The sequence below is a fragment of the Aspergillus wentii genome (genome assembly GCF_001890725.1).
Source record: "Aspergillus wentii DTO 134E9 unplaced genomic scaffold ASPWEscaffold_3, whole genome shotgun sequence".
NCBI classification, from domain to species: domain Eukaryota; kingdom Fungi; phylum Ascomycota; class Eurotiomycetes; order Eurotiales; family Aspergillaceae; genus Aspergillus; species Aspergillus wentii.
Genome location: NW_024467834.1, coordinates 1,052,146 through 1,079,493, shown reverse-complemented (window position 1 = coordinate 1,079,493; position 27,348 = coordinate 1,052,146). Strand labels below are relative to the sequence as shown.

Here is a 27,348-nt window from a genome sequence, read left to right as displayed (position 1 = left end):
GTTTAGCCATCACGCGGCACAGCGCATGTTTGGTTTAGCTTTCTCCAATGTTGCATTCTTCGAATTTCCTGTATTATGTTTATTATGACAAAGGAATACAATACTGTACATGCAAGGGATTTGAGAAGAGGTGTGCTTTTGTGCAGTATGCAATACGATCATAGATTCATATCATATGATTGAAAGAGATGGTGTCTAGATTGGGATTCCAATCCCCACATTAATGTTCAAAGTCTATCCAACTGGTCTTATTATACAGAAGAGTAATTCATCAGAGGTCATGATGCTAATCACAGCCCAACTTGCTGCCGATAAAGCGTGAGAGTTCTTGTACAATGTTGGCATCGGCCTCTGCGCCCAAGTTCCTCAGGATTTTATTCCACTGTGGTATTTGGATCTCGTGTAGCTTTCTCCCATTCAAGGCTTGATGCACTTGGATTGCTTGTTCGGATGCTACGGACGGGTCCGACGAAATCGAAACTTGGCTTTCGATAATTGCACCGTGTTTGAGGCGGAGGAATACACGTGTCTGTAGAAGGATCATTAGAGATTTAAAACAGGAAGAAGAGGGCTGTAAGATATTACTGACCGAGGGTGGCAGAGACGACGGCAGCGGCTCTCTCTCGCGAGGATCCTCCTCAATGGGAAACGTAGAAAAGGTGAACTGCGGTGTTTGCGTGTATTTCCATTCCAATGACTAGTCGCAGTTTTAATAAGTGCCCTTTTAATTTGGTCGTTCAAGTTGAACTTACCCTCAGCTCATCAAGTCCTTTCCTGATTTCAGGCTCACTTGTTTGAAAATCCCCAACAGTCCCTGCAACCCAGTCATCTCCGGCAAATAGTTCGGGATCATTTGCATGGGCCCGTTGTCCCCGGCGAACAGCATCCGGGTTAACTTTATATAATTGTGCAAACTCCTCCATGATATTGGCTATCACCGCCTGGATAGAGAAAGGCGCTAAGGCATCTGCAAAAACGGACGAGACATTTGCAACCGGTGATCGAACACTCTCGACACCCTTCGCCTGAATGTATCCCCGTGCAGGCGACCGTAGGAACGCACCGAGATCATTGATGTTGGGAGAATCCAATAAGCAGGTCCCATGGTGAAGAGCTCGAAATCTTGTCAACTTGAACGCCGAACCAGAAATCTTCCGCGTCTGCGGCTCAGATGGGTCGATAGGCCCCTCATTCGAGATGACAATATCGTGGCGATCATTGACGCTCGTGTTTGTAGCTCCAGTTCGGTGTAATGCCCGTACGACCATCTCCGCGTGTTTATTGCGTGTAAACGTCGTGCGTGGAGAAATGACGCTGTAGTTCAGGTTGCCCTCATCGTGAAAGACGGCGCCTCCTCCAGATCTACGCCGGACGTAGACTGCGTCCTCCTCATCATTTCTCTGTTCCCCGTCCTTCACACGGTCATTATAGAGGGCTCGCAGGTTGGTCTCAAGCCATGGGTTCTGGTTGCGCCCAATGACAACACATGGTCGGTTGATGTAGAGAAACAGGATATTCGAGTCTGACGGTGCATTTTCCAGCAAAAAATGTTCAATGGATAGGTTCACGTAGGGGTCCGACGAAAGGGATTGGTAGATCTGGTTCCGGGAGGACTCGCGACTGGCCAGCAGCGCAAAGTCGTTGGTGGCGAAGGAGGAGTTGCACCGAGCAAAGACGGTCGAAAGACCACTAACATACTGCCTGGTGGTCAAAGACGATGACCGCAGACATGGCCCTCGTCGTAGAAGAAGCATTGAGAGAGATTCACGGGCACAATGGCATCATCGCCGTCGTCATTTGCATGGCTCGTGAAACCACATGATGATATTCAACAAAGCGACTCCGATCGTCGGGCACACTAGGCCCAGATAGGCAAGTGTCCTGCTTAGAAAAAGTTCCCGCTTCTTCGCGGACAGTCAGAGCATCATTTCCATCCCTGTGCTTTTTTTTCTTTTGGGGTTTATTCCTTGCATTAAAAGGCTGACATTAATTCATATCTACAATCTCAATTCCTTGTGGTTTTGGATTTCGCTGTCTGATTTGGAAGAAAAATCCTCTGATTCTTGTCACTATTACTCACACCACCGCCCACCAAATACCCCGCCAAACATCGCATCATGTCGACATGGGGAGAACACTTCAGGGTCACCACGTATGTTTTTGCTTCTTCTGTCAAGAGCCCCATGAAAAGAATCAAACGATCTAACATATGCGTTCTTTCTAGCTATGGTGAATCCCACTGCCGCTCCGTCGGCTGCATCGTTGACGGTTGCCCCCCGGGTATGGAACTTACGGAGAACGACATCCAGCCTCAGATGACTCGCAGACGTCCAGGCCAGAGCGCTTTGACTACTCCTCGCAATGAAAAGGACCGGGTAGAGATTCAGTCGGGAACGGAGTTTGGTGTCACCCTGGGAACCCCAATTGCCATGGTGGTCCGCAATGAGGACCAGAGACCCAAGGATTACGGTGGCAGCACGATGGACTTGTACCCTCGTCCCAGCCATGCCGATTTGACCTACCTGGAGAAATACGGTGTTAAGGCCAGCAGTGGTGGTGGCCGTAGCAGTGCCCGAGAGACAATTGGTGGGTGTGATGGAAGTTTCAAAACAGAAGAAAAGCAATACTAACTCCGTTACCAGGCCGTGTTGCTGCCGGTGCTATCGCGGAAAAGTACCTCACTCTTTCGCACAACGTTGAGATCGTGGCGTTTGTCTCATCGGTGGGCAACGAACACCTCTTCCCCCCGACTCCCGAACACCCAACCCCGTCGACCAACCCCGAATTCCTGAACCTCGTCGAGAAGATCGACCGCAACACGGTAGACTCGTTCGCCCCGACCCGCTGCCCTAGCGAGGAGGCTGCAGCACGCATGACCAAGGTGATTGAGCACTTCCGGGACAACCACGACAGCATCGGCGGTACCGTGACCTGCGTGATCCGCAACGTCCCAGTCGGACTGGGCGAGCCCTGCTTCGACAAGCTCGAGGCCAAGCTCGCTCACGCCATGCTCAGTATCCCCGCCACCAAGGGCTTCGAAATTGGATCTGGCTTTGGCGGCTGTGAAGTCCCCGGATCTATCCACAACGACCCCTTCGTCGCTACCGAAGTGCAAACCCGCGACGGCACCAAGCAGCGTCTGACCACCAGCTCCAACAACTCGGGTGGTATCCAGGGTGGTATCTCCAACGGAGCCTCCATCTACTTCCGCGTCGCTTTCAAGCCCGCAGCCACTATCGGTCAGGCCCAAAACACCACAAAATACAACTTCGAAGAAGGTGTCCTGGAAGCCAAGGGCCGTCACGACCCCTGCGTCGTCCCCCGTGCTGTCCCCATCGTCGAAGCCATGTCTTCTTTGGTCGTCATGGATGCCCTCATGGCACAGTACGCCCGCGAGAGCGCGAAGAACCTCCTCCCGCCTTTGTCCAACACCCTTCCAACTCGCCCCACGCTTGGTAAAACCGATGCATCTGCTTAAAAAACAGGAGAAAAACCATAAGTTTTAATATCAGCTCGTTTTCAGTTTTAGAGCCAAAAATTTCCTATTTTTGAAATGCATATTCCAGAATTTTCGGTCTATCTACGGATGTTGACGTTGATGTTGATGTTTGATGCGTGATTATTATTTTATGAATGATGTTTCCCTTTTTCCCTTTTGTCATAGATTCAATTTCATATATCCTATCCTCAAAAAATAGTTAGACTTGATAGTGCCATATTTCTCAGCAAATCTCCATGTAACCTCAAAACTATAGAAAACCAGTGAACTACGAAGTAGCAAAAGAAGAACCAAACTCGATAATTGCATTGTTGGATCAGTCAAACTACTCTATGGGCCCAGCCTCTTATAAGGCGTATCATTTCCTCCAGAAGTCTCCCATTTTCTCCAATAAAATCCGTCCAGGCTAACATGACCAAACCAAGTCTTTGTCTTCGTCACTTCATCATCATGAGTATCCACATAATCTGGCTCCGGAGAACAAACAGGCCAATATAAGATAGCAATAATAACAATAATAGAAGGGAAATGCAAAAAAAAGGCTATCCAACTCTGGATAACAGGGATATAAAAAAACCCAATCAACAAAAAGAATGGACATAAACGTACATCTCGTCATCAGAACGTATCGACTCACTCAGAAACTCCGGGAAAAAAAGCCACTTCAACGAAGAATAGGAAATACCCTCGCAGAAAAGAATATCGACAGTAAGTTACCTGCTTACTGTCCTTTCGCGAATTGTGCCACTGTTACTCCGACTGGCTGATCTCTCGGATACATTATCCATGTCTCCAGCTGTAGCATTTACTACTCTCAACCTCTCTTTCGGGACAGTAAAGGTGACTTGAACACGCCTGCCCTCAGCTGCACCCTCGACATCCCACTCACTATCTTCTTCGGCATCCATCAGCCCGTCCAGGGCGACATTATCACGCGTGGACCTAGCAGTTTGGAAAAGGGTCTCGCCTGAAGGTCTATCGGTTGCTGCCCAATCCTTTGCTCCTTGCTTGCGGCGAAACAGTTCAGCCGATGCACTAACTGCTCTTCGTGGAGTTCCTATACCGTTCTCAGAGTTCTCAGATGCTTTTGACGACCCGAGAACCGTGCTCCTGCGGTCAACCCCTGAAGCTATGGGTGCAATCCCGGAGTCCTTGTCAGATAGTATCCACTTTCGGCCAGAAAGAACTCTTCGAATGCTTCCCATCCACTCTGGAGTCTTGGGCTTTGGGATGGTAGCCACTTTGGGCGATAGATCGATCGATACTTTACGCGGTGTTTTCGGTATTTCAAGTGGCAGTTCGTTCGGTTCTTCGAAGGGTATGGTCAGGTCAGTATCTTCACCAAGCAGACGTTCTCCTTCAGCTTGTCGATGGGAAAATGTGGACTGTGCTGTCGAGTAGGAATCCGAGGAGTAGCGTTTATCGGTTGGTATCGTTGCACTGTCGGGTCTGCTTCGCGTAGTTTCTTTGCTGTGGATGGATGCCGATCCGGGCTTTTCTGGCGATTGGCGCCCATTATTCGAAGAGCTCGATGGGATACCCAAGGTGGTAGACCGGGGCTCAGGAGCAACCCCCGGGTCGGGCGACGATGAATTGGCAGACGCCTCTGACAGGTTTGACGGCGTGCGGTTATCTCTGTCTGGAGAGGATCGTCCATTTTTGCCCTGGGGCAAAAGGCTAGGTCGAAATTCCATACTTCGAGCCGCAGCACGAATACTAAGTCGATTACCAATATTGGTGCTTTGAGGCGTCAGAAACTCCGCACGTTCAAGGTCTTGTTGGTCAGTTTGCTGGGTGGGACTCGCTGGGTCCTCTGTTGCAACCGCCTCGTCCTCTTCGCGTTCATCAATAGGATGGATGTCACTAACGGGATCACTTCTCCGGAGATCACTGTAGTTGGAGTACCTGCGTGATCTATTGTTCAAGCTCTGTCGACTACTCTTCGTGGGACTGGGTATATCAAGCAGAAGACCAGTACGCTCAGCGCTACCCTCGCCAGCATCTTGCCAGCTAAGCCTTTGGCTATTCGCCCACGATATTGGGGAGTCGTTTCCTCTCATTGACGGACCACGAATGCTGCTTGCCATGTTGGGATCATCCCGGCCCCAGAAATGAGATCGTTGCGCCCCAAGGGCTAGCTTGCGCAATTCATTATCCCTCCGGCGACGTACTTTTTGTCTTTTCATGTATAACCAACCGCAAACTGCTATACCAGTAACAGCAGGTATACCCAGCCCAAGACCTACCCCGAGCCCAGTTTTTCGTGACTTAGAATTTGACTTGGATGCTCGAGCTGCTTGATAGCTTGGGTTTGTATATGAGGTGTCCCAGCTGTTTGAGGTTGTATTGAAAAAGTAGACCTGCGAGTTCTGTTTGTTCCTGGCTGTAGAGCGTTTGGAAGACTGCGATATACTGTATCCGCCGGTGACCATCATGACGCCACCGGGAAGCATTGTCGCACCGTGCCCGTATATCCCAGCGCCTCCGGCTAGACCAGAACCGGTTGTGGATGGAATCTTCCAAGTCCATGGACCAGATCCCCCGTACTCCATTCCAATTTCCAAGATTACCAACTGCGGGCTGGCAGGGACAGTGGAGTCGCCCACCCAGCCTCCGAACACAACCACCTTGCTACCGTCTGGTGTGAGGACAGCGGTGTGGCCAGATCTTGGTTCAATTGTAATGGTATCCCGGAGGGCCAGTTCAGCTTTCCCTGCGTCGAGCTCTGATTCTACCGTGACGAAACTCCAACTGTCATGTGGTAGAGAAAAAATGGCAAGTTCAGACATGTTGATAAAGGCCTGCTGGGTTTGTCCTCCAGTAAGAAGAAAATCCTGTTGTTGTATCGTACTGCCAGTCGAGGTAGCTGCGTAGGTAGCCTGCAACGGAGTGATGGTGAATCCTGCCTCTGGAATTGGAGGTGCACGATGTCCAGTGGTTGCAATCCGATAAGCAGTGTTGGCGCTGGGAGAACTGTCGAGGGAGTTTAAAACGGTCATTGACTGGGAGTAGCTAGCAGCCGACATCCAGCTCTGGCCAGACTGGTCGTGAAACGGACACATTCCACCAAAAGTGTAGATGAAACTGTCAGTGGTATTGGTTGACGCGTAAGTAAACCCGGCAGCGAGGAAGTTGGGCCCATGGAGGTTAGGGTCGGTTGTTCCATCAGCAGTACTCACAGCAAGCTTCTGCCATGTACCATTGCCTATAGAGCTGCTATTATCGGGCGTGAACTGCCAAACGACCCCCAAATTTGAGTCATTCTGACAGCTGCCTGCATGAACCTTGACAATGCCATGTCGATCGATGACAGGAATGAAGGAAGATTCAAGGCCGTCGCTTTGAAAGGGGGTTTCATCTAGCAGCACAGTGTACTGCGGGCTAGCAGAGTCGACATCTCCAGAAACATCCAGGGAAAGGAATTCGGTAGTCCTGCGGTCTGAGTTGCTGCTGGGCCGGAGCACGTAGGCGAGAGATTCATTATGCCGGGGGGCAGGTAAAATGTAGGAGGAGCTGTAAGGAATGACGGCAGACACAGGATGGATGAGCTGGATGAGCTGGATGGGAAGAAGAACCGACAATAGGTGGAGGAGAAGAGACGGTGCATTGCAGATCATTCTGTTGGTCAGCATCAAACGGCCATCCATAGCTGGATGAAACACCAGAGCTTCAATTGGGCCTCGATGCAGCTGTCTCAGAATGTGTCTGAGACAGTCCGAGATGCATCTAGAGAGACCGTCGATTTTGTTAGCTCAGACGAGTCAGAGAAGGAGCAAGTCAGACCCTAAGGAGGGGCCGACATGGAGACTTGAATGGCGGTCAATGCAGTAAATTATTGATGATCTAGGGAGTAGCAAAGAAGAGAAAAGGCGACGATGAATTAATTATGTACAGATAAAAGGAAATGAGAAGAAATGGAAGAGGGAAGGGAAAGGGAAGAGGGGCGAAAAGGCAGCAACCATGAGGTCAACGCAGCAGTAGAGTAGATACAGTCAGTAAACAAGAAGCATCAACGTGTTTCGCCCGATCGGCTCCGAGTCTAGATCATGTTGAAAGAAGGATTGACGCTTTAGAACGACGATGAGGGGCTGGTTAGATCGAATTAATTTGAGCGTAGATTAAAAGCTGGCTGGTGGAGAGAAGAGGGGCAAGTGAGGATAAAGCAGTGAGTGGTAAACACGGGCGGTTGCACAGGCAACATCAGCGACTTTGTCTATGGAGTGGATCAAGAACAGGAATTGACAAAGGAGGATGTTGAGCCTTTTGAGGTGATTTGACGATCGATGATTTGCATGGATCTTGTCTTTATCTCTTTTATCTGGAAGATGTTGAGTCTGGAGTCTGGAGTAGTGAGTGTATCTTATCGAGGAAAATCATGTGGAGATGTTTTACTTCTGAAACCACAGATCGTAGTTTATCTGAATGGCATTGAGAATTATAATTAAATACATGTTCTTTCCTCTGAACAATGCCACAATAATAATATCATTATTATTATGCTTGCATTCCTGATTCTTACAGAATGCCCGTTTGCGGTAGTGGAGTCGGATGCTGCAACCGTGGATAGGAAACGTTGGCAGGCCAACCTCCCGTTTGAGGATAGACGAGATGATTATTACTAGATCCTATATTGAAAGCAATCAGATAGCTCATTAGGGTACCTATGGACAGAGGTACATAGGAATACATAGGAATACATGCGAGTACATCCAGACTGTCGTTGAGGATAGGTAGACCAGCGGGGGCGATGCGGGGTGAATCGGGAGTTCTGGAGAAGAAGAGAATGGCCAGCATTGGTGGACGAACAGAAAACAGTCGATATATGGGAAATTAGCGTCAATGCACCATCTGTAAAGCACCGGATTGGGATGGAAATGCAAGGGCTGGGGATGGGGATGATATTCGCCTACGGAGGCATCCCAAACAGGGAATTCTGCGAATGACTTCAGTATTTTCATTCCACGACACGCCAAAAAGCTTGGTCCGACACGGCAGGGCCAACCAGAGGGCAAGCGGCGTGCTGGCCGAGTAATCAGATGTCGTATTTTAAGTTGATCCAGCTCGTTTAATACGGAGGCATCCGACAAAGTCGTCCTCAGGCAGAAATCACTCGACCTGAGCGTCCAATCAAGTGGATATGGATGACTGAGGGGTTGAGACCTCTTGGGTATGGAAAAGGATCAACCTGGAAGCATTGGGCTGTATAGACACATTTGCCACAGAAAGTCAACCTCTTATCGGGCCTTCATGACGTAATATATTAGTGGCAATTCATCTACATATCCATTATATCCATATATTCATACTGTACTATACTATCAGTGAGCATACTGACAGTTGACAGTTGATAGAGAAATAGAAGATTCTAGACTACATAATAGTATCTGGTAAGGTAGGTGGTATCCGATATCCGGAGAAATAAAAAAGGTCTGGAATGGATAAGAAACATGCGGAGAGTAATCCTCCGTATTCGACGGTATTCTAGCAGCATCTTGACAGACCGTCTGTTGGCTGTGGCGTGTTATTGGCTGCATGACATCCCTGATATTGATCAGGTACTAGATATCTACAGCACTATGTAGGTTCACCTACTGTCTCATAAAATTATGATGATAGAGATATCATATGTCATGAACCATGGAACAGATACTGCCAACATGACAGTCCAGATTGGATAATTCGATTATGTATGTCTGCTGGCTTCTCAACTCTATCCAGCCAAGTCCTCCACTCGAGTCTAGACGATGACTTGGCCGGATCATACCGTAATATACTGTAACCTTACAAGTAACGGTCTTGGGCCCAGTCTTCCAGATTCTACGTAATGGCTGTTCTGTTGCCACTCCAGATATCGAAGTCTTCTTCTATACCACAACAGTTGAGAATAATCAATAGATATCTGGCCTAGACAAGCAGAACCATAAGTATTCCCGACCTTAATTATCTTTATTCCATCTCCTTCTGGTTGATGTTGAAAAAAAGACACTGCGATAGGATCCCCACCCAGGGTCCAAGCAAATCCGCCCACGGACCATCGGCTGGTCGGCCGAAGAAAGTGACAATTCGGTACGGTCGAGATGGAATCAAATAAGATAATCTGGTATATCATCGAATAATGCCTCGAACTCTGGCCTTCTTAACACGTCTTTTATATAATCCATATACACACACATATATATATACCAAGCCCAACGGAACCTAAGTGTCGACCTTTAAATAAGGTCAGTCCCACTGCGCTGTCCCAGTCCCACTCCTGTATGCAGCGTAATACTATTATTATTGCTATTACTCCCCTCCATCCGCCTGACAAAACGTCCCTCCCACTTCTTCTCTCTCTCTCTTCCTCCCTGATCTCCATTTCCATTTCCATTTCCTCTCTGTCCATCCACGTCCACCTTTTCTTTTTTTCTTTCTTCTACTTCGCCCTCCACCAAAATAACCCCCCCATTTTCTTCCTCTTATTCTCCCTCCTATCTCTCTTAAATTCTCCTTTTTTGTTGTTTCATTTTTTGCCCTTTTATTGCTTCTCCTATTTCAGTTGGGGTTCCGTTTATTCTTATCCCACCCTCCTCCCCTTGTTTCTATACATAGACGCTCCTTTTTTCACTTTTTTTATCCTGAAGAATTCCATCGGTCGAGACTCCCCCGACCGAAGTCGAACAAACAGCACCAATTCTCTTTCCTCTCCTCTTCCTCCGTACCGGTCGATCGCTCGATTCCTTTTTGCTTTCTACCTCCCGTCGAGTATTTCCTGGTGCTATAGCAGGTCTATCGCCCCGGTTTGACTCAAACCCGCCCTTCCCCCTCCGTTGTTCGGCGCCCAAGTCACCCACGCATGACTGCCATTGCTGGTATCCTTGAGTTGGACGCTGAGAGTAATGCCGCTCCATTCGTGTGCACCGACAGAGCTTCTCGTCAGCTCGCCTTGAATCAGTGATTCATTGGATCAGCAGAGGGGTGCAAAAAAGAAGGCTTAGCAAGAGAAGGGAATTCTTGGAGGATGCACAACGGCAACTCCGGTATAGGTCTTTCGATATTATAAAAAAACCCAACCATCACCCTAGACAATGAAAATGACCGAGCGGCCACCCTCGATAGCTGGCCTGGAGGAGCCCGTCAATTTGGTGACCAAGAATAATGGAAAGCCTCCTGGGAAACGAAAATCGGACAAGGCGGGCGAGGTTTCAGATTCCCCGCCGTCCGTCTCAACCGATTCCGGCGTCACCAGACCACCATCTGCCAAACTCCCTCTCGCCAACGATATGGCCGAAGGTCAACAACCGTCTCTTCGGCAGTCTTTTCACCACATAATACATTCTTCTGGGACCTCCAGGACACCTTCAACCCGCACCTCCTCCAGCTCTCTACAAGCGTTGAACGAAGATACCGTCGTTGATGCCCGATCGGATCGCAGCGTTTTTTCTCGTCCCTCCCTCCCCCGTCGGATATCCAGGCAATCGGATGGCCCGTCTACTGATTATCCCGTCTATCCCGATCAATCCTATGCCTCCCTTCAGTCCCAGGTGCACCCTACCTACCAACCTCCATTCTTGCGTCCCCGGAGTTCCTACCCATCTCACACCGAACCCCAGACTCGATTTCCCACTACGCGTACAGCCCGCACTGTAGGAAACACCCCCGTGTCCAGCCCCGGGCTATTCTCTGTCAGAAGTCCTCGCTCGACGCCTTTTGGCTCCGACGATGAAGGTCGGATCAGCAGTCCGTATCTGCACCCAACACAACTCCAGCCACCAAAAGAGTGAGTAGAGACCATCACCATGTCATTGACAGAGCATCAAACTGACCTGTCGACTCTAGAACCCACACCGCCGAGGTAGACCGCGATACCGTTACAGGGAATAAACTCATCAACCAGTATGAAATTCTCGAGGAGCTTGGGCGCGGCGAACACGGCAAAGTGAAATTAGGTCGCCATGTGGAAACTCGGCAACAGGTGGCAATTAAGATCGTCCAGCGATACTCGAAACGACGACGTTTGGGCAAACTTGGGAACCCAGAGGATAAGGTCAAGAAGGAAGTTGCCATTCTCAAGAAGGCCCGCCATACCAACGTGGTCAGTCTGTTGGAAGTGATTGACGACCCTAACCGTCAAAAGGTTTACATCGTTCTGGAATATGTCGAGAACGGTGAAATTATTTGGCGGAGAAAAGGACTACGGGAAATTATTCACGTCGATAAGCAACGGCTCGAGCGTGAGAAGGCTGGGATTTCCGACTCCCCCTCGTTCCTCGAGGAAAGCCAGCACTATGTGCGAACTGCCAGGCATCTCCGCCGTCAACGAGAGAGGGCCCGTGAACGAGCTGAAGCGCAGGCCGCATCTGCACAGGAGCGTCCCATCCCCGCGTGGAGTTTGGAGCATGGTGCAGAGTCCGATGATGAGGAAGCGGAGGCCGATTCCACCGTCATCCGCACCTCCAGTCGCTCCATGCTGAGTCCTGAGGATGTCCAGCCATCCCCGAGTCAGTCATTTTCCTCAACTCATGAATCAGGCCTGGCAGCAGTCGAGGGCAGTATGTATGGCGCCTATTCGGAAGACCGGTTCGAGAGGCGTTTTAGTACTGCTTCAAGCAGCTTTGGTTATGCTCCGTCCGAACCGGAATGGTCTTCGGATGATGATGACCTGTCCTACGTCCCATGTCTAACCCTTAGTGAGGCACGCAACGCCTTCCGGGATTCTCTCCTCGGTGTGGAATACCTTCATTATCAGGGTATAATTCACCGCGACATCAAGCCTGCCAACCTTCTACTCACTAGCAATTACCGGGTGAAGATCTCGGACTTTGGTGTATCGTATCTTGGGCGTCCCATGAGGGATGAGGAAGAAGAACGGGTGACGGAGACCGCAGCTACCGAGCTGGACGATGCTCGAGAATTGTCGAAAACCGTCGGAACCCCTGCATTCTATGCCCCCGAGCTGTGCTACACTGGTGACGACTTTGTGGATTCCATTGGCACCGTTCCGAGGATTACCGGTGCAATTGATGTCTGGTCCCTTGGTGTGACCCTTTATGGTATGATCTTTGGACGTCTGCCGTTCGTGTCGGATGATGAATACAGCATGTTCCAAACCATTGTGAAAAAGGAGGTGTTTATCCCACGGAAGCGCTTAAAGCCTGTTGAGGATGACCCCGATACTGTCAGTCAATGGCCTCGCTGCATGAACGACAGTAAGCGAATGGAAGACGAACTTGCGTATGAGGATGTTGATGATGAATTGTTCGATTTGTTGAAACGTCTCTTGACTAAGGATCCCGTGAAGCGCATCACTGTCAAGGAGATTAAGCATCACCCTTGGGTTCTCTATGGATTACCCAACCCTAGGGCATGGGTTGAGGAGACTGATCCAGGATATCAGAGTAAGGGCAAGAGAATCGAGGTCTCCAGCGAGGAAGTCACCTCTGCCGTCAGCAAAGTACCGTTCATCCAACGTGTTCGGTCGAACGTGGCCAAGTGGTCCAACTACCTCACCGGCAGATCAAAAGACAAGGACAATCGTAAACGATCAGCTCTTACAGGGCCTTCGAGCGAGTCGCTGGTGTCGACCACCAATGGCTTTGGAAAATATTTGTGGGACAATGGCCGTCGGCCCGTCTCAAGGGGAGACGACGATTTCTACCGGCCGTCCAAAGAGCACCCTTTGTCTCAAAGTGTCACCGCTAGTCCGGTGAGCCGAGAGGAACAGACGAGTTACTTTGTTTCTCATCATTGCCCTTCTCAAGACCGCCTATCACGCCCCGATCCGCCGGAGCGTGCTACCTCGACATTGTCCAGTGCAGAATCTGCAAAGACAGTCAAACCACACGACACCACTCCGGTACCCTTATCAAAACAGCGTGACAGCACACCCACTATTGTGGAAACTTTGGGAACCACCAATGTCGGTGGTCTTTTTGGGGGAGCCAGCCGCCGGCTGGCCAGAGGTCTTCAGACGGGTGACTGGCGCTCCGAGAAATCGGTCTCAGCTGATACCGTTTCCTTGGATGGAGACCGTCGCTGTGAGCCTACCCTTGCTTTGAGCGTCGCTTCTGCAGTCGGCCAGATGCAAAATTCTGGCCTAGACTCTGCATCACCACGCCCGACCTCAGCAAGACCGAGTCTGGCACACCGGCGCCACCAATCTTATCAACATCATTCTTCAATCGAGCCATTCCATCTCACGAAAGAAGCTTTGCTGCGTCAGAGAAAGAGTGATCCGGAAAGCATCGATGGTACTGAAATTGCCAAGTCCAAAGTCGAAAGTGAGCCATTCACAAACGACTCCCTTAATTTGAGACAAGTCACACCACCCAAGGCCACAGAATGTCCAATTCCTAGTACACACATGGAATCTTCCAACCCTGGTCTCACCACTTCTCCGCCATCTGCTGCTACCATTTCTTCTTCTTCTGTTGATGATTACACTAGCATGTCTCAGAGTGCCTCGCACCCGAGTATTCCATCCGTCGTCTCGGGAGCTTCATCTCTTTCGGGCGATGGTTTCTACTACGGACCGACCGGCAAGGACAAGGAAAAGGACTCCGATCCCCCCATGCAGGTGCCTTCCATTCTTCGCACAGGCGAAACCGTCAAAGCTCGGCAGTCAAGCCCCCGGCGGTCGCAAGAAGACGATGAGTCTAGATATTACTGTGACGATGAGAACGAGTCCGAGTCTGATTCTGAAGATGAAGGCCTGATGATCGGTAAAAAGCACCCAGGTCCTCAGAAAGCCGCACTCCGTATGAGCCACAAATCATAGGTCTTGTCTATCTGCTACCATCACCTCCTTATCTCCCAGAGTGCCTTTTAATGAGCGGCCTCGGCGATTTAATATCGCCTTACATCTGATACTGCTTCGGGGCAAAAAGTTCTTCTTTCCTTCCCCATCTTGAGCAACTATAATATATTCTATTCTTCGTTTTGAGCGAGTGCTTGGCAGGGTGTTGCCGTCTCGCGTTTATTGGCGTTCCGCCATTCTGACGTGTATATCATTTTATTACTCCTTTTTTTTTTTTTTTTTTTGCCTTTTCCTTTTCTTTCTTTTGTCTGGGTTTCCGGGTCTGCAGAAACTTTGCAGCAACTTTTCGATCTTCTAGATTTTGTCGCCGACATTATACATTGCTTGTACATATATTCGCATTGGCGACACGTCTATATTTTCTTTTTCGATGCGTCAAGTTTGACCAGGCGTTGGATAAATGTTTTATTTGGAAGCCTCTGAGCGGTACTGGGAGCTGTCTATCATCGAGTTTACCTGTCAGGGTCACAGTCAGAGTCAGAGACTTGTCGCACATAATTGACCCCAGGAAGGGTGTGGAGGAAGGGTTGCATGATGCATGATGTTTCTTTGTGTGTTGAGATGATGACTCTGGGAGCCATGAGGCATCCTAAAGAGACTTGCATATTCAATAATTGGGATGCGACGACATCCACGATTTGACATCCATTCGGCATTGTCTTTATAAAACCGTAGCAACTGACATGGGAGAATCAACCTCCGAGGAACCCTAGCCTGTATAGTGGAGCTGTTTCACCTCGGCTGCCACTGACGATCCCGCATCGCGTAGCAGTCATGGGGGAGACTCAATCAACCTGGATCGGTTATGGCTGCAGGGGTGGAATTAGTCCTGGGATAGCTCTGCAGAAAGGAAATTTCTCCGATTTCAGGTACATGAATTGCCGGGCATGTTACTATTCGTGGGATTTGCTGGGTTCAATTCCGGTGAATTAATTTATCACAGCAGGTATAAAGATTGGATATCTCCCATGGTGAGATAGCGATTGCAGTGTCTTTGGTAGTCGTAACAGGCAAAATGCGCTCTTTTCTCCCCCTCCTCTCTCTTCCCCTCCTCACCACCGCGGCCCTCACCTACAGCGGCGCAGACATTTCCTCCCTTCTCGTCGAGGAAGATGCAGGCATCTCCTACAAGAACCTCAATGGCGAGACCGAGGCATTCGAGAAGACCCTCGCCTCCAATGGGGTCAATACCATCCGCCAGCGTCTCTGGGTGAACCCGTCTGATGGGTCATACGATCTGGATTATAACCTGAAGCTGGCTAAACGGGTCAAGGCAGCGGGGATGGACATTTATTTGGATTTGCATTTGAGTGATACCTGGGCGGATCCGAGTGATCAGGTATGGAGTACTTTACTCTCGAATGGCGCTTCATGTTTACTGATTGATTGATTGATAGACTACGCCCTCTGGCTGGTCGACTACTGACATCGACACACTCAGCTGGCAGCTCTACAACTACACTCTCGACGTCTGCAACACCTTTGCCTCCAATAACATCGACCTGGCCATCGTCTCCATCGGCAATGAAATCCGCAATGGTCTCCTCTGGCCCCTGGGCAAAACAGACAGCTACGCCAACATCGCCAACCTGCTACACTCGGGCGCATGGGGCGTCAAGGATTCTGACCTCTCCACGACCCCCAAGATCATGATCCACCTCGACAATGGCTGGGACTGGGAGGCCCAGAAGTACTTTTACGATACGGTGCTCGGCGCCGGATCGCTTGTTTCGTCCGACTTTGATCTGATCGGAGTGTCGTACTACCCGTTCTACAGCGCCGACGCGACCCTGTCGGCGTTGAAGACCAGTTTGGCGAATCTGCAGTCCAACTATGATAAGTCGGTGGTGGTGGTGGAGACGGATTGGCCCGCTTCATGTCCTAACCCAGAGTACTCATTCCCGTCGGATCTGAGTTCGATTCCGTTCTCGGCGGACGGGCAGACGACGTATATGAAACAGCTGGCGGAGGTGGTGTCTGGGACAACTGGGGGAGAGGGCATCTTCTACTGGGAGCCTGGATGGGTTGAAAATGCGGGGTTGGGATCGAGCTGTGATGATGTGACGATGGTGGATTACAACACGGATGAAGTGCGATCGAGTGTTGAGGTGTTTGCAAATATCTAAAACTAGCTCGAAGTGAATCTGAGGATGATCTCAAAAGGAAAAATGATCATCCAGCCCCTAGCAATGAACCGTCGTTCAGTCATCCGTGGATGGGGAGGTCGTTCAGCTGGGTGGCTGTGCAAACAAGGCTATCCTCGAATCCACCAGCAGGGAAAGGAGGGACATGTCAGGCTGATTTCCATCGTCCGTGAACTGCAGTGATGTTCATTTTTTTTTTTTTTTTTTTGTTTTTCCTAAATTCCTATGATATAAATAGAGCGAGAAGAACCATCTGCGTCATTCTGCATTTACATAACGTTATGTAGGATGAATTTCTCCAGATGGAGATGATGGATGGTGCCAGGGGGATGAGTCGTTGATTGTACTCCATCTTGTCGGTGTAGAGTGGGGGACTGTGATAGACTTCGCACAATGTGTATTATGTGTTTGTTTGTGTATTATTTATGATATTATATTTGAGATGCATTTATTCTGTTGATATGGTATTATCCATCCTGGTGTTGAATGGATGACACAATTCTGTAGTGCATGCTGGTTTCAGCTTTATCTGATCGATACGGAAGAATCATGAGATCATAGATACAGTACAGAGAAGAGGAAGAAAGAAAGAATAAGAAGAAGGAGGATAGAGGATAGAGAATAGGAGCATAATCACATTTGAAATATCTCATATTCAATCTATCAAGTCAAACATCGTAAGATTATCGCATCGTATTCCTAACCCTAGAAGAGTAGATCCACCAGAAACAGTAAAGAATCGGCACGCTCAACTCGACTCTTCATCCTCAATCGGCCTCTGATATTGTGATTGCTGGATTTAATTTATTATTCTCTGGATGATTTCCTTATTCTTGAATCCATCGCCAACCCCCTGACTCTCCATCGACACTAAACACGCCCACTTGGACGCGGTTTTTTCCTCGTTTGGGGCCAAATCCATCCCTCCATCCAAATCCACCAGAAAGAGCCTCTTCTCTCTCCCCTCCTTCGCTCTTCCCAGCTGCATCCTTTTGCCGTGTTTTATTTTTGTTTTCTTTCCTTGAATCCTGTTTCACGGTCATCTTCTGTCTTCCTGCTATATTTTCTTTTCTTTTATTATCGTTTATATATCCATTCCCCCCCTCCTCACGTGCGATCGCTGCCCGATCCGCTTTGACTGAGTGGGATTCTCTCTATTATTATTATTATCATCATCATCATCGCCAATATTGCTTCTCCCCAGACTCTCTCGTCTTGATTATCTTCTTCTCTCTCTCCATGGGATTTAGATCAGGCTGAGAGCTTACTTTCTTCAGGTACCACCTTATTTGTTTATTATTTTTATCCTTAGAATGTGAAACGTCCGCAGACCGACCGCTGATGCTTGCGCCCCAAGGCTGAATCGCAAGGTGCACTTCTCTCCTTCCACCACCCCCCTTTGGACGACCTCGTCTGCGAATGATATCCACCCTCAATCCTTCGTCGTCTGAGGCTTCATCCACTTCTTACTCTGCCATCGCTGTACCTGCATTAGCTGGGCTGTCTGTCTGTCGTGGTCTGCATACTCCTCCGTCCGCGCCTCCCTCCCCGCGTTCCAATCGCCCGTCTGCTCTCTCGCTCTCGCCCCAACCCTCACCCTCCATTCGTGTCGATTCTATTCTGGGATACTCTGTGAAGCGATGACTTCGCAGGAGACGCTCCGGGGCTCCGGTACCTCGCCCGCTGCGGATGTTAAAAGCCGTAGTGCCAGCCCCTCTCCTCATGTCCATCATCCTCAATACCACGATCCCACTGCTGGGCTGAGCCTCGATCCCTCCGTGGCTGCTGGCGCCTTTTCCAATCCTTCCTTCAACAACCATTCTAGCCCCGGCGCTACTGGAACCGATTCCTACGGCTACGCGGCCGGCTATCTCTCTACCAACCCGGTGTCGCCTTCGTCGCAGACCCTGTCCCCGACCGATCAGAGCTTCTCTCACGGCGTCAATCTTGCTCAGCCCTTTGATACTAGCTTTGTCAATCACCTCGAGCCGTCGCATGGGGTGCCCTTGCAGCCCGAGGAGAACTTTTCCAACCTCTTGAACTCTAACCCTTCTGATTTTGAGTTCTCCGTCTATCAGAACCAGAGTCCCAACAGTACCACCGCGCCCGAGTACGACTCTTCGCTGCTGTTGGACCCTCAGGTCCACAACCAGTCGCGATCTGTTAACCCGACTGATTTGGTGGGCCAGATTCCGTCGCCCCATGCTTCAGCCTCTCCTCAGATTTCCCCACAAGAGCAACAACACTCACCTGGCCCCATGTCTCCTCCCGGTTCTGTCCAAGGGGCTTACTATACCCCCCAGCACTCGCGCCATACATCCTTGGACCCATCTACCGCAAATTATTTGTCCGGTCATGACTGGCAGTCGATGATGAGCAGTTCCGCCTTCCAAGGTCATCGTCGGGCGCCGTCAGAAGTGTCCGAGGTCTCGTCTGTCTGCCATTCCCCATACATGTCCCAGCATGAGTCCTTTGATGGCCCGGACAACAGCCCTTCGCCTCTTCTGGCACCGCAGAATGACCCCGGTCTCTACGACAATGCCTTGGGAATCGAGTCCTTCACTCTTTCTGAGCACCACCAACCGCACCCACAGCACCAGCACCAGCAACAGCAGGCATTGAGTCCTGCCCACAGTCCATACATCTCTCCGCGGCTCATGCCTCAGCAAGGACCGGATATGATCCCCAATGTGCCTTTTATCTCGGCTCCAGCCCCGAGTACACCATACCCTACCCCTCCAACTGATATGTACGGCAATGGTGCAGAGAGTATGCAGCCGTCACAATTCCAGCCCGACATTGGACAGGCGTCTCAGATGGCCCCTCCATCCATCAATGTTGAGTTTGCACCCCCAGCCAGAAACCCTGGTTTCCCTCAGAAGCCGGCCGCGGACTTTGATTCCTTGAGTCCTCCATCGAGTAAGTCACTTACCTAGCACTGGCGTCTATCTGAACGAGTACTAAACATTACCTCAGGATCCCGCATGCGTAGCAAGTCTGATCCTTTTGCTCATCCTGCTTCGCGGTCTCGTTCGCCTGTTTCTACGACCAGCTTGGAGCCTCTGGCCCCAACCTCGCCGCGCTCATTGTCGCCCTTTGATTCTATTGGACGGCCATCGCACAGTAACCCCGGATCTCGTGAACCGTCACCCTCGAGATCCCGCCGACTCTCTACCTCGTCCATTGACACGCGTAACTACATCCTCGACCTGGCTGACCCTCAGCGACCTGGGGCTGTCACCACTGACGCCAAGCGGGTTCAGAAGCACCCGGCAACATTCCAGTGTCATCTCTGCCCCAAGCGCTTTACCCGTGCCTACAACTTGCGGTCTCACCTTCGGACTCATACCGACGAAAGACCGTTTGTCTGCACTGTCTGTGGAAAAGCCTTTGCCCGTCAGCATGATCGTAAGCGTCATGAGGGCCTGCATTCCGGAGAGAAAAAGTTTGTCTGTCGCGGAGACCTGTCCCATGGAGCACAATGGGGTTGTGGTCGCCGATTCGCTCGTGCAGATGCTCTCGGCCGTCATTTCAGATCGGAAGCTGGTCGAATCTGCATCAAGCCTTTGCTGGATGAGGAATCTCAAGAGCGCGACCGTGTTCTTATGAGTCACCAGCAGCAACCACAACATGCCCACTTGCAGCCGGTTCCGCAGCCACTTATGGTTCCTGGCATGGATGGTCAGCACGCGGGCAATTTTGTTCTCCCCGCGGCGTTGCTTGCGCAATACCCAGCTCTCCAAACGTTGCAGTGGGATCAAATACCCGCAAACGCAGATGAGCCCAGCGATATTGGAGGTCGCAGCAGCTTTGATGCCAGCTCCGGCGGCGAGTTTGGCTTCGATGATGATGAGTCTGGTATCAGCAGTGTCTCTGGGATAAGCAGTGGATATGGCAGCAACCAGGGCAATATGTACGGACAAAACCAGATGTTGGGTGTTAGTCCTGGTGATTCCGGCTATCCCTGAATCAAGCTGATACTGACAATCTTTTTTCACTTTCTATCTTCTTTGGGGTTTGATTTCTTTGGCTTTTCTTTTATTTCTGCTTATTGGGAAAATAAATCCCTTTGGGATAATTGCCCCGAACCTAGTTGGTTGTAGGGCCTCGTTTGCTTGGGTGCCTATAGAGGGAATTTGGCGTTTATATACAGGTCGAAAACCAGAGATTTACCAGATGATGGCGGATTAACTCTCGTTATATTTGTTTTTGTTTCTTTCTTTTCTCCCTTCTTTACACCCCTTCGATTTCTTCTTTCTACCAACGTCTTTTACATTTATCTGGCCTTTGGTTATTGACTGGCCCACGGTGAGGGCCATCGTTTTTTGTCACGCGATTATGATTGAACCTCCACTACATACCCATGGACTACCTACTCCATTTGTTTCATTGTGCGGAATACCCTTAACTGGAAGGGTGCGTTGGGATATCCAGGTCGATCTATACTGGGTTTGTTTGTCTTGTTTTTTACTCTTTTATTCATTTATTTTATTTCATTTTTCTTGAATACGACACTTGTCGGTTCTTTCGTGGGTTTTTATTTTTATTTATTTATTTATTTATTTGATATCAACCTTGATTTATTCTATTTTTGTTTTTTGGTTTCTTACCACCCTTTGTAGGTTGTTCAGAGGATAGGATTAGGGCATGAAACAATTTTCAATGATATTCCCGAAAACATTACAGCAGGACTGCACCAAACAGATAGATAATAAAAACAAAGCCTGGCAATGAATACATGGACAGACTGCTTTATCAAACAGCCAACCCTCTGGAAAGTACATACTATGCAATGCATGGGTCTAGCTTCTGTCCATGACCGACGTAATGTAAGATGCGAGGTACTAACAAAGACAACGATGGTAGGCTACATACAATTGCATAATCTATCAAGCAATCCAACTTAACTAGAAGGAAGAAAAAAAACAACAACAACAACAACAACAACAACAACAACAACAACAACAACAACAACAACAACAACAACAACAACAACAACAACAACAACAACAACAACAACAACAACAACAACAACAACAACAACAACAACCAACCAACCTACTGAGCCATCTCGACGAGTTTGCCCACCGCATCAAGCCATTTGACGCCGAACTCCTCCTCTGTGAATCGTAGGGCGGATTGACGGGCGCGCGAGCGCATCGCGATCTTCTCCTCCCGGGGAAGCGCAAGAGCTGCCTCGAATGCCGCGGCGAATTCGTCTTCGGTGGAAGCGCGGAATCCCGTTGCGCCGTCGCCGAGGTCGATGACGATGTCTTCGCGCGGGCCGCCCGAGTCGTGGACGACGCTGATGAGTCCGGCGGCTTGGTATTCGACGACGCATATGCCAAAGTGCTCGTTCCACATGGCGTTGACGCCGATGGAAGACTTGCCCAGGTGCTCGAGAATGGCGGGCCAGCTGGCGTCGCAGAGGAAGGTGGTGTGATCGCGGATGCGGAGCTCATGCGCTAGGAGGCGGAGGTTGTAGATGTGGGTTTCGTCCGGGCTGGCGTGGCGGACGGATCCGATGAGGACGAGCTTCGGTTCCGGTTGGGAGGCGGACGTGGGGTTTTTGCTTCGTTCGTTGAGGAAGCGCGCGAACGAGCGGAGGAGGAGGGGGTGGTTCTTTTCGGGGCGGAATTGCGCAATGTACAGGATGATGGGTTCACGGGTGTTTTCGGTCTCGTCGTTTACGGTGATGGTGGATTGGAGCTCCGACACGGCTGTGGGTGGGAAGACGACCGAGGGATCCTTGAATGGTCTGTCACTGCGCGATGGTCCCCAGATGGTTCGAATATGCGCCGAGGTCCAGGAGGAATTGCACATAACCACGTCGACATGGCCGCCAACCCAGCCATAGAGTCGGGCGAAGAGAAGCCAGTACTTCCGTTTGACCGTGCCCCTGAAGCCTGTACCAGCGCCGGCGTTGACACCCTTGAGACCACTCTTGTCATCCAGCGATTCGAGCATGTCGGTCGAAATGGTAGGGTAGTGAACGTAAGCTCCAGTGGGAACCGATGGGAAGAGCATCTTGCAGAAGGCAAGGGTAAAGGCGTAGCCCATGGTGTCGACAAACACATCAGGAACAAGGAGGTTGAATGCATCGTAGGCGACTATCAGAGATCCCAGAGATTGTCCCAGGAGGGTCATGTAGGGGTACATGCTGGGGACGACATATTTGCGTGTAGAGAGGTAGAGTAGGACCACGGTTGGTGCATGCAATTGGATGTTGAAGCGATTCTAGATGGGTTCGCAACAGTCAATAAACACCCCCCGAAGCATATAGTTGTTTATAACCTACCTCGACTCTCTCGAGCATCCCCGCCTTGTTCACTTCATGGTCACCCGTGTAAATAGCGCATATCGCTTTGGGCCAGCGCTTCTGCGTGGCTCTCACAGCCTCCCAGAGAACACGTTCCCCTCCTCCGCCGGCGTTACTGTGTCACCTCCAGTCAATGGACGAACGAACGAGCGCGTAACGCAACCAAACCCCGGGGATTTTGTCATACCAGAACGGGTGGAAGAAACCAATAACTCCATCCCAATCGTCATCGCTAGGTCCCTTGTTTGCATTTCCAGCGGTGCTTGAGCTGGACGTATCGACCTTTTCCCAGTCTTCGTCAGCTGCTTGGGTGCGGGGTGACGACCTGGCTCGTTTGGACAGGAAATCTTCATCATCTGCCCTCACCCGCGAAACAATAAATTCCTTGCGAGACTTGGTTCTCCTCTGGACAAGCCATCCGACACCGCGGAGCACCAGTCGAAGAACACTCAAGGGGAGTTGCGGGAGAAGAACGGAGGTCGCGACAAGGGCGACCAGAGTCACCAGCATGTTCAACAGGAACGACATGGCTAACAGCTGGTTCTCATAATAGAAAAAGCCAACATCTGGATAAACGAGCAACCAGGACAGGCAAGATATAAAACAGCTCCAAAGGGGGAGCGTGGAATGAGACGCAAATGTTATGGCTGCTGTCTATCGATTATTGATAACACGGCGGAGCGATAATCATTACCTGTCCAGTTCGCCGTACGGTATCCGTATTACCGGGTCACGTGGGTCTGTCTCTCCGAAACATCAAAAAAGCTCCGGCGCCGTCTGGGTTTCGTCGACGTCAGGATCAGCCAGGGGCTTGCAGCAGCTCAATTTCGCCGAAGACACAGCTGGCTAATTGCTAATGTCTACTTGGCATTTTCCTCGGCTCGGTTTCGTCTTGAATACACCTTTGTTCGCCAGCAATTGGACTGTTTCAACGCCATGAGATCCATCCGTTCCCTCCACGGTCTCCGGCCGCACGCCGCATCCAAGAAGCCCTTCCAGCAGATCCGGCACTTCCACCCTACGAGACCGTCGCCGTTTGTCAGCGAGGTACTGGATGTTTCCTCCGGCTTCGTTCATGGCATTCATTCGGTTACACATCTTCCATGGGTCGTTTCCATTCCATTGACCGCTTTGATTGTTCGCATGACGGTAGCATTGCCCTTACAGATATACAGTAGGGTTCAGGCACGCAAAGAACGGGATATCACGCCGCTTTTGATGTCCTGGAGGACATCTTACGAAAAGGAGGCCTTTAAGAATTTGGAAGATAAATACAACATGTCGATATTCTCCAATACAATCAAGGCAGCGGTGGCAGGCAAAATGAGAAAGAAACGGGCGCAATTGAAGAAGCATTGGAAGGTGGCTCGGTTTTGGAAGCCAGTCAATCTCTTGCAGATTCCCATCTGGCTCTCGGTTATGGAGAGTATCAGAGCCATGTCCGGGAGGAACGGCCTTTTCCAGCCCGACGTGGAGCCTTCGGAGGCCGCAGAGACAGCGAAGGCTGGTAGTGATGCTCTCTCCTTAGTCGAGCCATCTCTTGCGAATGAGGGTGTTCTCTGGTTTCCGGATCTTCTGGCTGGTGACCCAACGGGAGTGCTTCCTGTCGCCCTGACGTTGTCGATCTTACTCAATATCCGCACCGGCTGGAAGATCCCGTCTCTCAAGGAGACGGCCGATCTACCGTTCAGGGAGATGGTCCCACATCTTGCCCTGAAGGGGCTTAGGGGGTTTGTTGGGCTTCTAGCCCTCAATGTTGGAGCGTCGGCTTTTGCTTCGCAAATGCCATGTGCGCTTATGATTTATTGGATAACAAGTACAAATGTGGCTACGTTGCAGAGCTTTCTCCTAGACAAATATTTGTTCGCGAGACCGCCACTTAAAACCTGGAGACGCATGCATGTGGGATATGCTAAGCCGGGACAACAACAGCTACTACAATGGAGAATTTGAACACCCAAGTTCCTCGCCGTGGTGAAATCCAAGGAAGTCCAACCCCAAGTTCCGGATAGACAAAAAAGAAAGCAAAAAAGAGAGACAAAAAAATAAAGAAAAGAAAAGAAACAATCGAGTAAGACCGCGCCATTCATCCAAAAGCCCAAGTCGATAGGATTACCGCAGCAAATTTCCAATGCTCTTACTCTATTCCAAGCATCGCCAATACATCCTGCTCAGTGACCACACTTCGCGCTCTTCTGCTCGGACCCCTTGGCGTGCCCCTTGGACGACGGGCGTTCAATGATCCTCTATTAATCACGATAGATTTCCTATGCTCAAAGGCCCGAGTAACTTCGGTATTGCTGAGACCAATGTGGGCAAGCTGGGACAGGCGGACGCGAAGGAAATCAACGGAGAGTCCAGCCGGGAAAAGCCATCCGTGTTTGATGATGATATCGTGAGGTGGAACGCCGAGAAACATCAGCAGAAACGCATCAAAGTAGCGCCTCCAGAGAGGTGGAGCATCCGGTGGCATCACGGGTGGGCTGTACCTAGGATCCCTGCAATTGAACTGACGCAAGCGCCGAAGTCGACGTCCATAGGTAATCTCGGGGTCGATTAAGTTGGCTTCGTAAAGAATGCCTCGGGCAATTGCACGCTGAAGAGTCCGGGTTTCTCCGGGCAAATAGGCAAGGAGGAAGCTGATTTGCTGGAAGGCTCGTGGTCCACTCAATCTTTCCGCGATGAAAGACGGGTTGAGAGGAGAAGAGAAAGCATAAACAGCTTGCATCTGGCTGGCGATCTCTTCGACATCACCACGGCATGCCCACAAGAAGTAGTCGTGATGAAGTCTCCACTCGGGATGCATATTGGGGGAAGCTGTCATCTCAGATTGAGGCATCATCCAGCGAGCAATCCTCGCCTTTTCGGCAAGGCGTGCTTCGTTTCGATTCTCCGCGTTCCAGTAGGGAGTTTCTTCTTCGATAGTAGCCGGACGGGCATCCTGGTTGGGGTCGCGGTACAGGAGACCTCCAGGAGCAGTGTGTGCGGGAAGACCCCAAAGGATTTCAGGCCGTCCGCTTCCATTCGCGTCACCTATGATAGCATTGGACCTAGGCCGAGTCCAGGGATTGACGTTTCGACGGATTCGAGAGTAAGGGTGCGGTTCGTCCCGGATCTGCCTGAAGTACGAAACGTTGGCTCTCCAATTTCCTCGCCCAGAATTGGATGGAGGCGACGACATGATTGTTTTCACAATGGGGAAAAGCTGCAGAAGATGTGTCAGTTATCGGAGTTGAGGTTTACTCTTCTCACGTCTCGTACGTACCTTTGCAGTGATATGATGTTGCGATTACTCGAAAGTGAATCGAAGCGGTCTCACCCCAAAAGCCTTGGCCTAAGGGGAACAACGACCCAAAAAAAAGATGGACAAGACACGATTCAACAGCGGCCAACGAATGGAACCAGCAGAGAGATCTCAGCTTTGAATCAGACGGGTCAGTATGTCGATACATACAATGTCTACCGACGACACAGAAAGGGACTCACTTCTCAAGCTCAAGAAGCAGACTGATGAAAGAGAGACCAGACGAGTCTGTGGAGAGAGAGAGGAGGAAGAGAGAAAGAGAAGAAGAATATAAAGGAAGAGGGGAAAAAAAAAAAAAAAAAACAACAGCCTAAACAGGCAGTGCTCAGCGGCAAAAAAGCACGCGGGTCTCCAGTGATAGTAAAAATAAAACTTGCTCATTTTGTCTCAGACCAGCCAGTGGGATTCTCTCTTCTGCAATGACACCATCACATCCGCCAGGGAATATCCCCTCGCCAGCGTAACGTCACCCTCCTCTCCCAGTGACTACACCCTCTTTTCTTTGTCCAGGCCATCCCACTGCACGCAGCGTGACTCAGTATATTCCCTGGAGGCGTTTTTGTTTTATAATCACTGCAAATTCTCATCGCCCAGGCGTACTGAGTAAAATTAACTGGCGAGAGTTGCCTAGCTTTGCTCCATATATGGACAGCCAGAATTGCTCCGAATCAGCTGCCCACCCTCTCTAATATTATCGCGCGCTGCTCAACACTGCTACAGGAAACTATCTAGGTGCTCTAGAAAGATCCCGGGGGAAATCCTGGATTATTCTTTGAGTGTGGGAAAGTCCATTGCTGGCATATTCTGTCCATTAGGACTGTGAGCCATTAAGCGGTCTGTTGATTTCCCAAAGTCCCAGTTCTTAGACAAAACGTAACCTATAATACTCGTCTTTATACTGTGGAACTAAGTATACTGTCAGGGGTTTCTTTCAGTACGAGCAATACTTCCATATTTAGAATATCAAGGCCAATTTTGCAAGGATTGTGTATCTCCAACACGGTAGTAGTACTCCGCTGTTCGAGAAAAGGTACTGGCACAAATCGTCTATCAAACATAACCTAGCCATATCCTACTGTATGTTACGAAATGTCTCCCCAGATACCTCTTGCATAGTAGCTTGCTAAACGATCGAAATGATACCAAGTTGCCCCTTATATGTGGCAAGTATTGGCGACAATATGATATCAGGAAATAGCAGAGGGACGGCGTACGGCCACTCCAAGGCCCGGAACGACCACTTCGAGTCAGAAAGCAACACCATCAAAGAGGAAATCCTTCACCTCA

The 27,348-nt window shown here is 50.1% G+C and overlaps 9 protein-coding genes across 9 annotated transcripts; 5 read left to right on the top strand and 4 right to left on the bottom strand.

The window, feature by feature from the left end:
- Nucleotides 1–286: 286 nt before the first annotated feature.
- Nucleotides 287–1,754, bottom strand: ASPWEDRAFT_26168 (putative lipoate--protein ligase; the record flags this gene model as incomplete). Its single annotated transcript, XM_040832816.1, has 3 exons — nucleotides 287–529; nucleotides 590–697; nucleotides 753–1,754. The coding sequence occupies 3 exons, from the start codon at nucleotides 1,752–1,754 to the stop codon at nucleotides 287–289; spliced, it is 1,353 nt and encodes a 450-aa protein (XP_040690387.1).
- Nucleotides 1,755–2,117: 363 nt separating this feature from the next.
- ASPWEDRAFT_26167 (bifunctional chorismate synthase/riboflavin reductase [NAD(P)H] ARO2) lies at nucleotides 2,118–3,478 on the top strand (the record flags this gene model as incomplete). Its single annotated transcript, XM_040832815.1, has 3 exons — nucleotides 2,118–2,152; nucleotides 2,225–2,586; nucleotides 2,643–3,478. 3 exons carry the CDS (start codon nucleotides 2,118–2,120, stop codon nucleotides 3,476–3,478), a joined length of 1,233 nt encoding a protein of 410 aa, XP_040690386.1.
- A 734-nt stretch (nucleotides 3,479–4,212) lies between these two features.
- On the bottom strand, nucleotides 4,213–7,116 carry ASPWEDRAFT_109001 (uncharacterized protein; the record flags this gene model as incomplete). Its single annotated transcript, XM_040828046.1, has 1 exon — nucleotides 4,213–7,116. One exon carries the CDS (start codon nucleotides 7,114–7,116, stop codon nucleotides 4,213–4,215), a length of 2,904 nt encoding a protein of 967 aa, XP_040690385.1.
- Nucleotides 7,117–10,425: 3,309 nt separating this feature from the next.
- ASPWEDRAFT_418603 (putative serine/threonine protein kinase) lies at nucleotides 10,426–14,330 on the top strand. Its single transcript, XM_040835667.1, has 2 exons — nucleotides 10,426–11,258; nucleotides 11,318–14,330. The coding sequence occupies exons 1-2, from the start codon at nucleotides 10,567–10,569 to the stop codon at nucleotides 14,253–14,255; spliced, it is 3,630 nt and encodes a 1,209-aa protein (XP_040690384.1). The 5' UTR covers nucleotides 10,426–10,566; the 3' UTR covers nucleotides 14,256–14,330.
- A 979-nt stretch (nucleotides 14,331–15,309) lies between these two features.
- Nucleotides 15,310–16,420, top strand: ASPWEDRAFT_50155 (arabinogalactan endo-1,4-beta-galactosidase; the record flags this gene model as incomplete). The annotated part of the gene is made up of 2 exons (XM_040837389.1): nucleotides 15,310–15,633; nucleotides 15,692–16,420. The coding sequence occupies 2 exons, from the start codon at nucleotides 15,310–15,312 to the stop codon at nucleotides 16,418–16,420; spliced, it is 1,053 nt and encodes a 350-aa protein (XP_040690383.1).
- Nucleotides 16,421–18,078: 1,658 nt separating this feature from the next.
- crzA (putative C2H2 transcription factor Crz1) lies at nucleotides 18,079–20,406 on the top strand (the record flags this gene model as incomplete). Its single annotated transcript, XM_040837388.1, has 2 exons — nucleotides 18,079–19,357; nucleotides 19,415–20,406. 2 exons carry the CDS (start codon nucleotides 18,079–18,081, stop codon nucleotides 20,404–20,406), a joined length of 2,271 nt encoding a protein of 756 aa, XP_040690382.1.
- Nucleotides 20,407–21,496: 1,090 nt separating this feature from the next.
- ASPWEDRAFT_170216 (alpha-1,2-mannosyltransferase ALG11) lies at nucleotides 21,497–23,285 on the bottom strand (the record flags this gene model as incomplete). Its single annotated transcript, XM_040830580.1, has 3 exons — nucleotides 21,497–22,675; nucleotides 22,737–22,872; nucleotides 22,945–23,285. The coding sequence occupies 3 exons, from the start codon at nucleotides 23,283–23,285 to the stop codon at nucleotides 21,497–21,499; spliced, it is 1,656 nt and encodes a 551-aa protein (XP_040690381.1).
- Nucleotides 23,286–23,693: 408 nt separating this feature from the next.
- Nucleotides 23,694–24,710, top strand: ASPWEDRAFT_108173 (putative mitochondrial export translocase Oxa2; the record flags this gene model as incomplete). Its single annotated transcript, XM_040827953.1, has 1 exon — nucleotides 23,694–24,710. One exon carries the CDS (start codon nucleotides 23,694–23,696, stop codon nucleotides 24,708–24,710), a length of 1,017 nt encoding a protein of 338 aa, XP_040690380.1.
- Nucleotides 24,711–24,894: 184 nt separating this feature from the next.
- On the bottom strand, nucleotides 24,895–25,938 carry ASPWEDRAFT_170214 (uncharacterized protein; the record flags this gene model as incomplete). The annotated part of the gene is made up of 1 exon (XM_040830579.1): nucleotides 24,895–25,938. The coding sequence occupies one exon, from the start codon at nucleotides 25,936–25,938 to the stop codon at nucleotides 24,895–24,897; it is 1,044 nt and encodes a 347-aa protein (XP_040690379.1).
- Between the last annotated feature and the right edge of the window lie 1,410 nt (nucleotides 25,939–27,348).

What these genes read in the sequence shown, in the direction of transcription:
- ASPWEDRAFT_418603 (XM_040835667.1), top strand. Translation starts at nt 10,567, where the DNA reads ATGAAAATGACCGAGCGGCCACCCTCGATAGCTGGCCTGGAGGAGCCC. An exon ending in CAACTCCAGCCACCAAAAGA is followed by an intron (nt 11,259 to 11,317) that starts GTGAGTAGAGAC and finishes TGTCGACTCTAG; the next exon opens with AACCCACACCGCCGAGGTAG.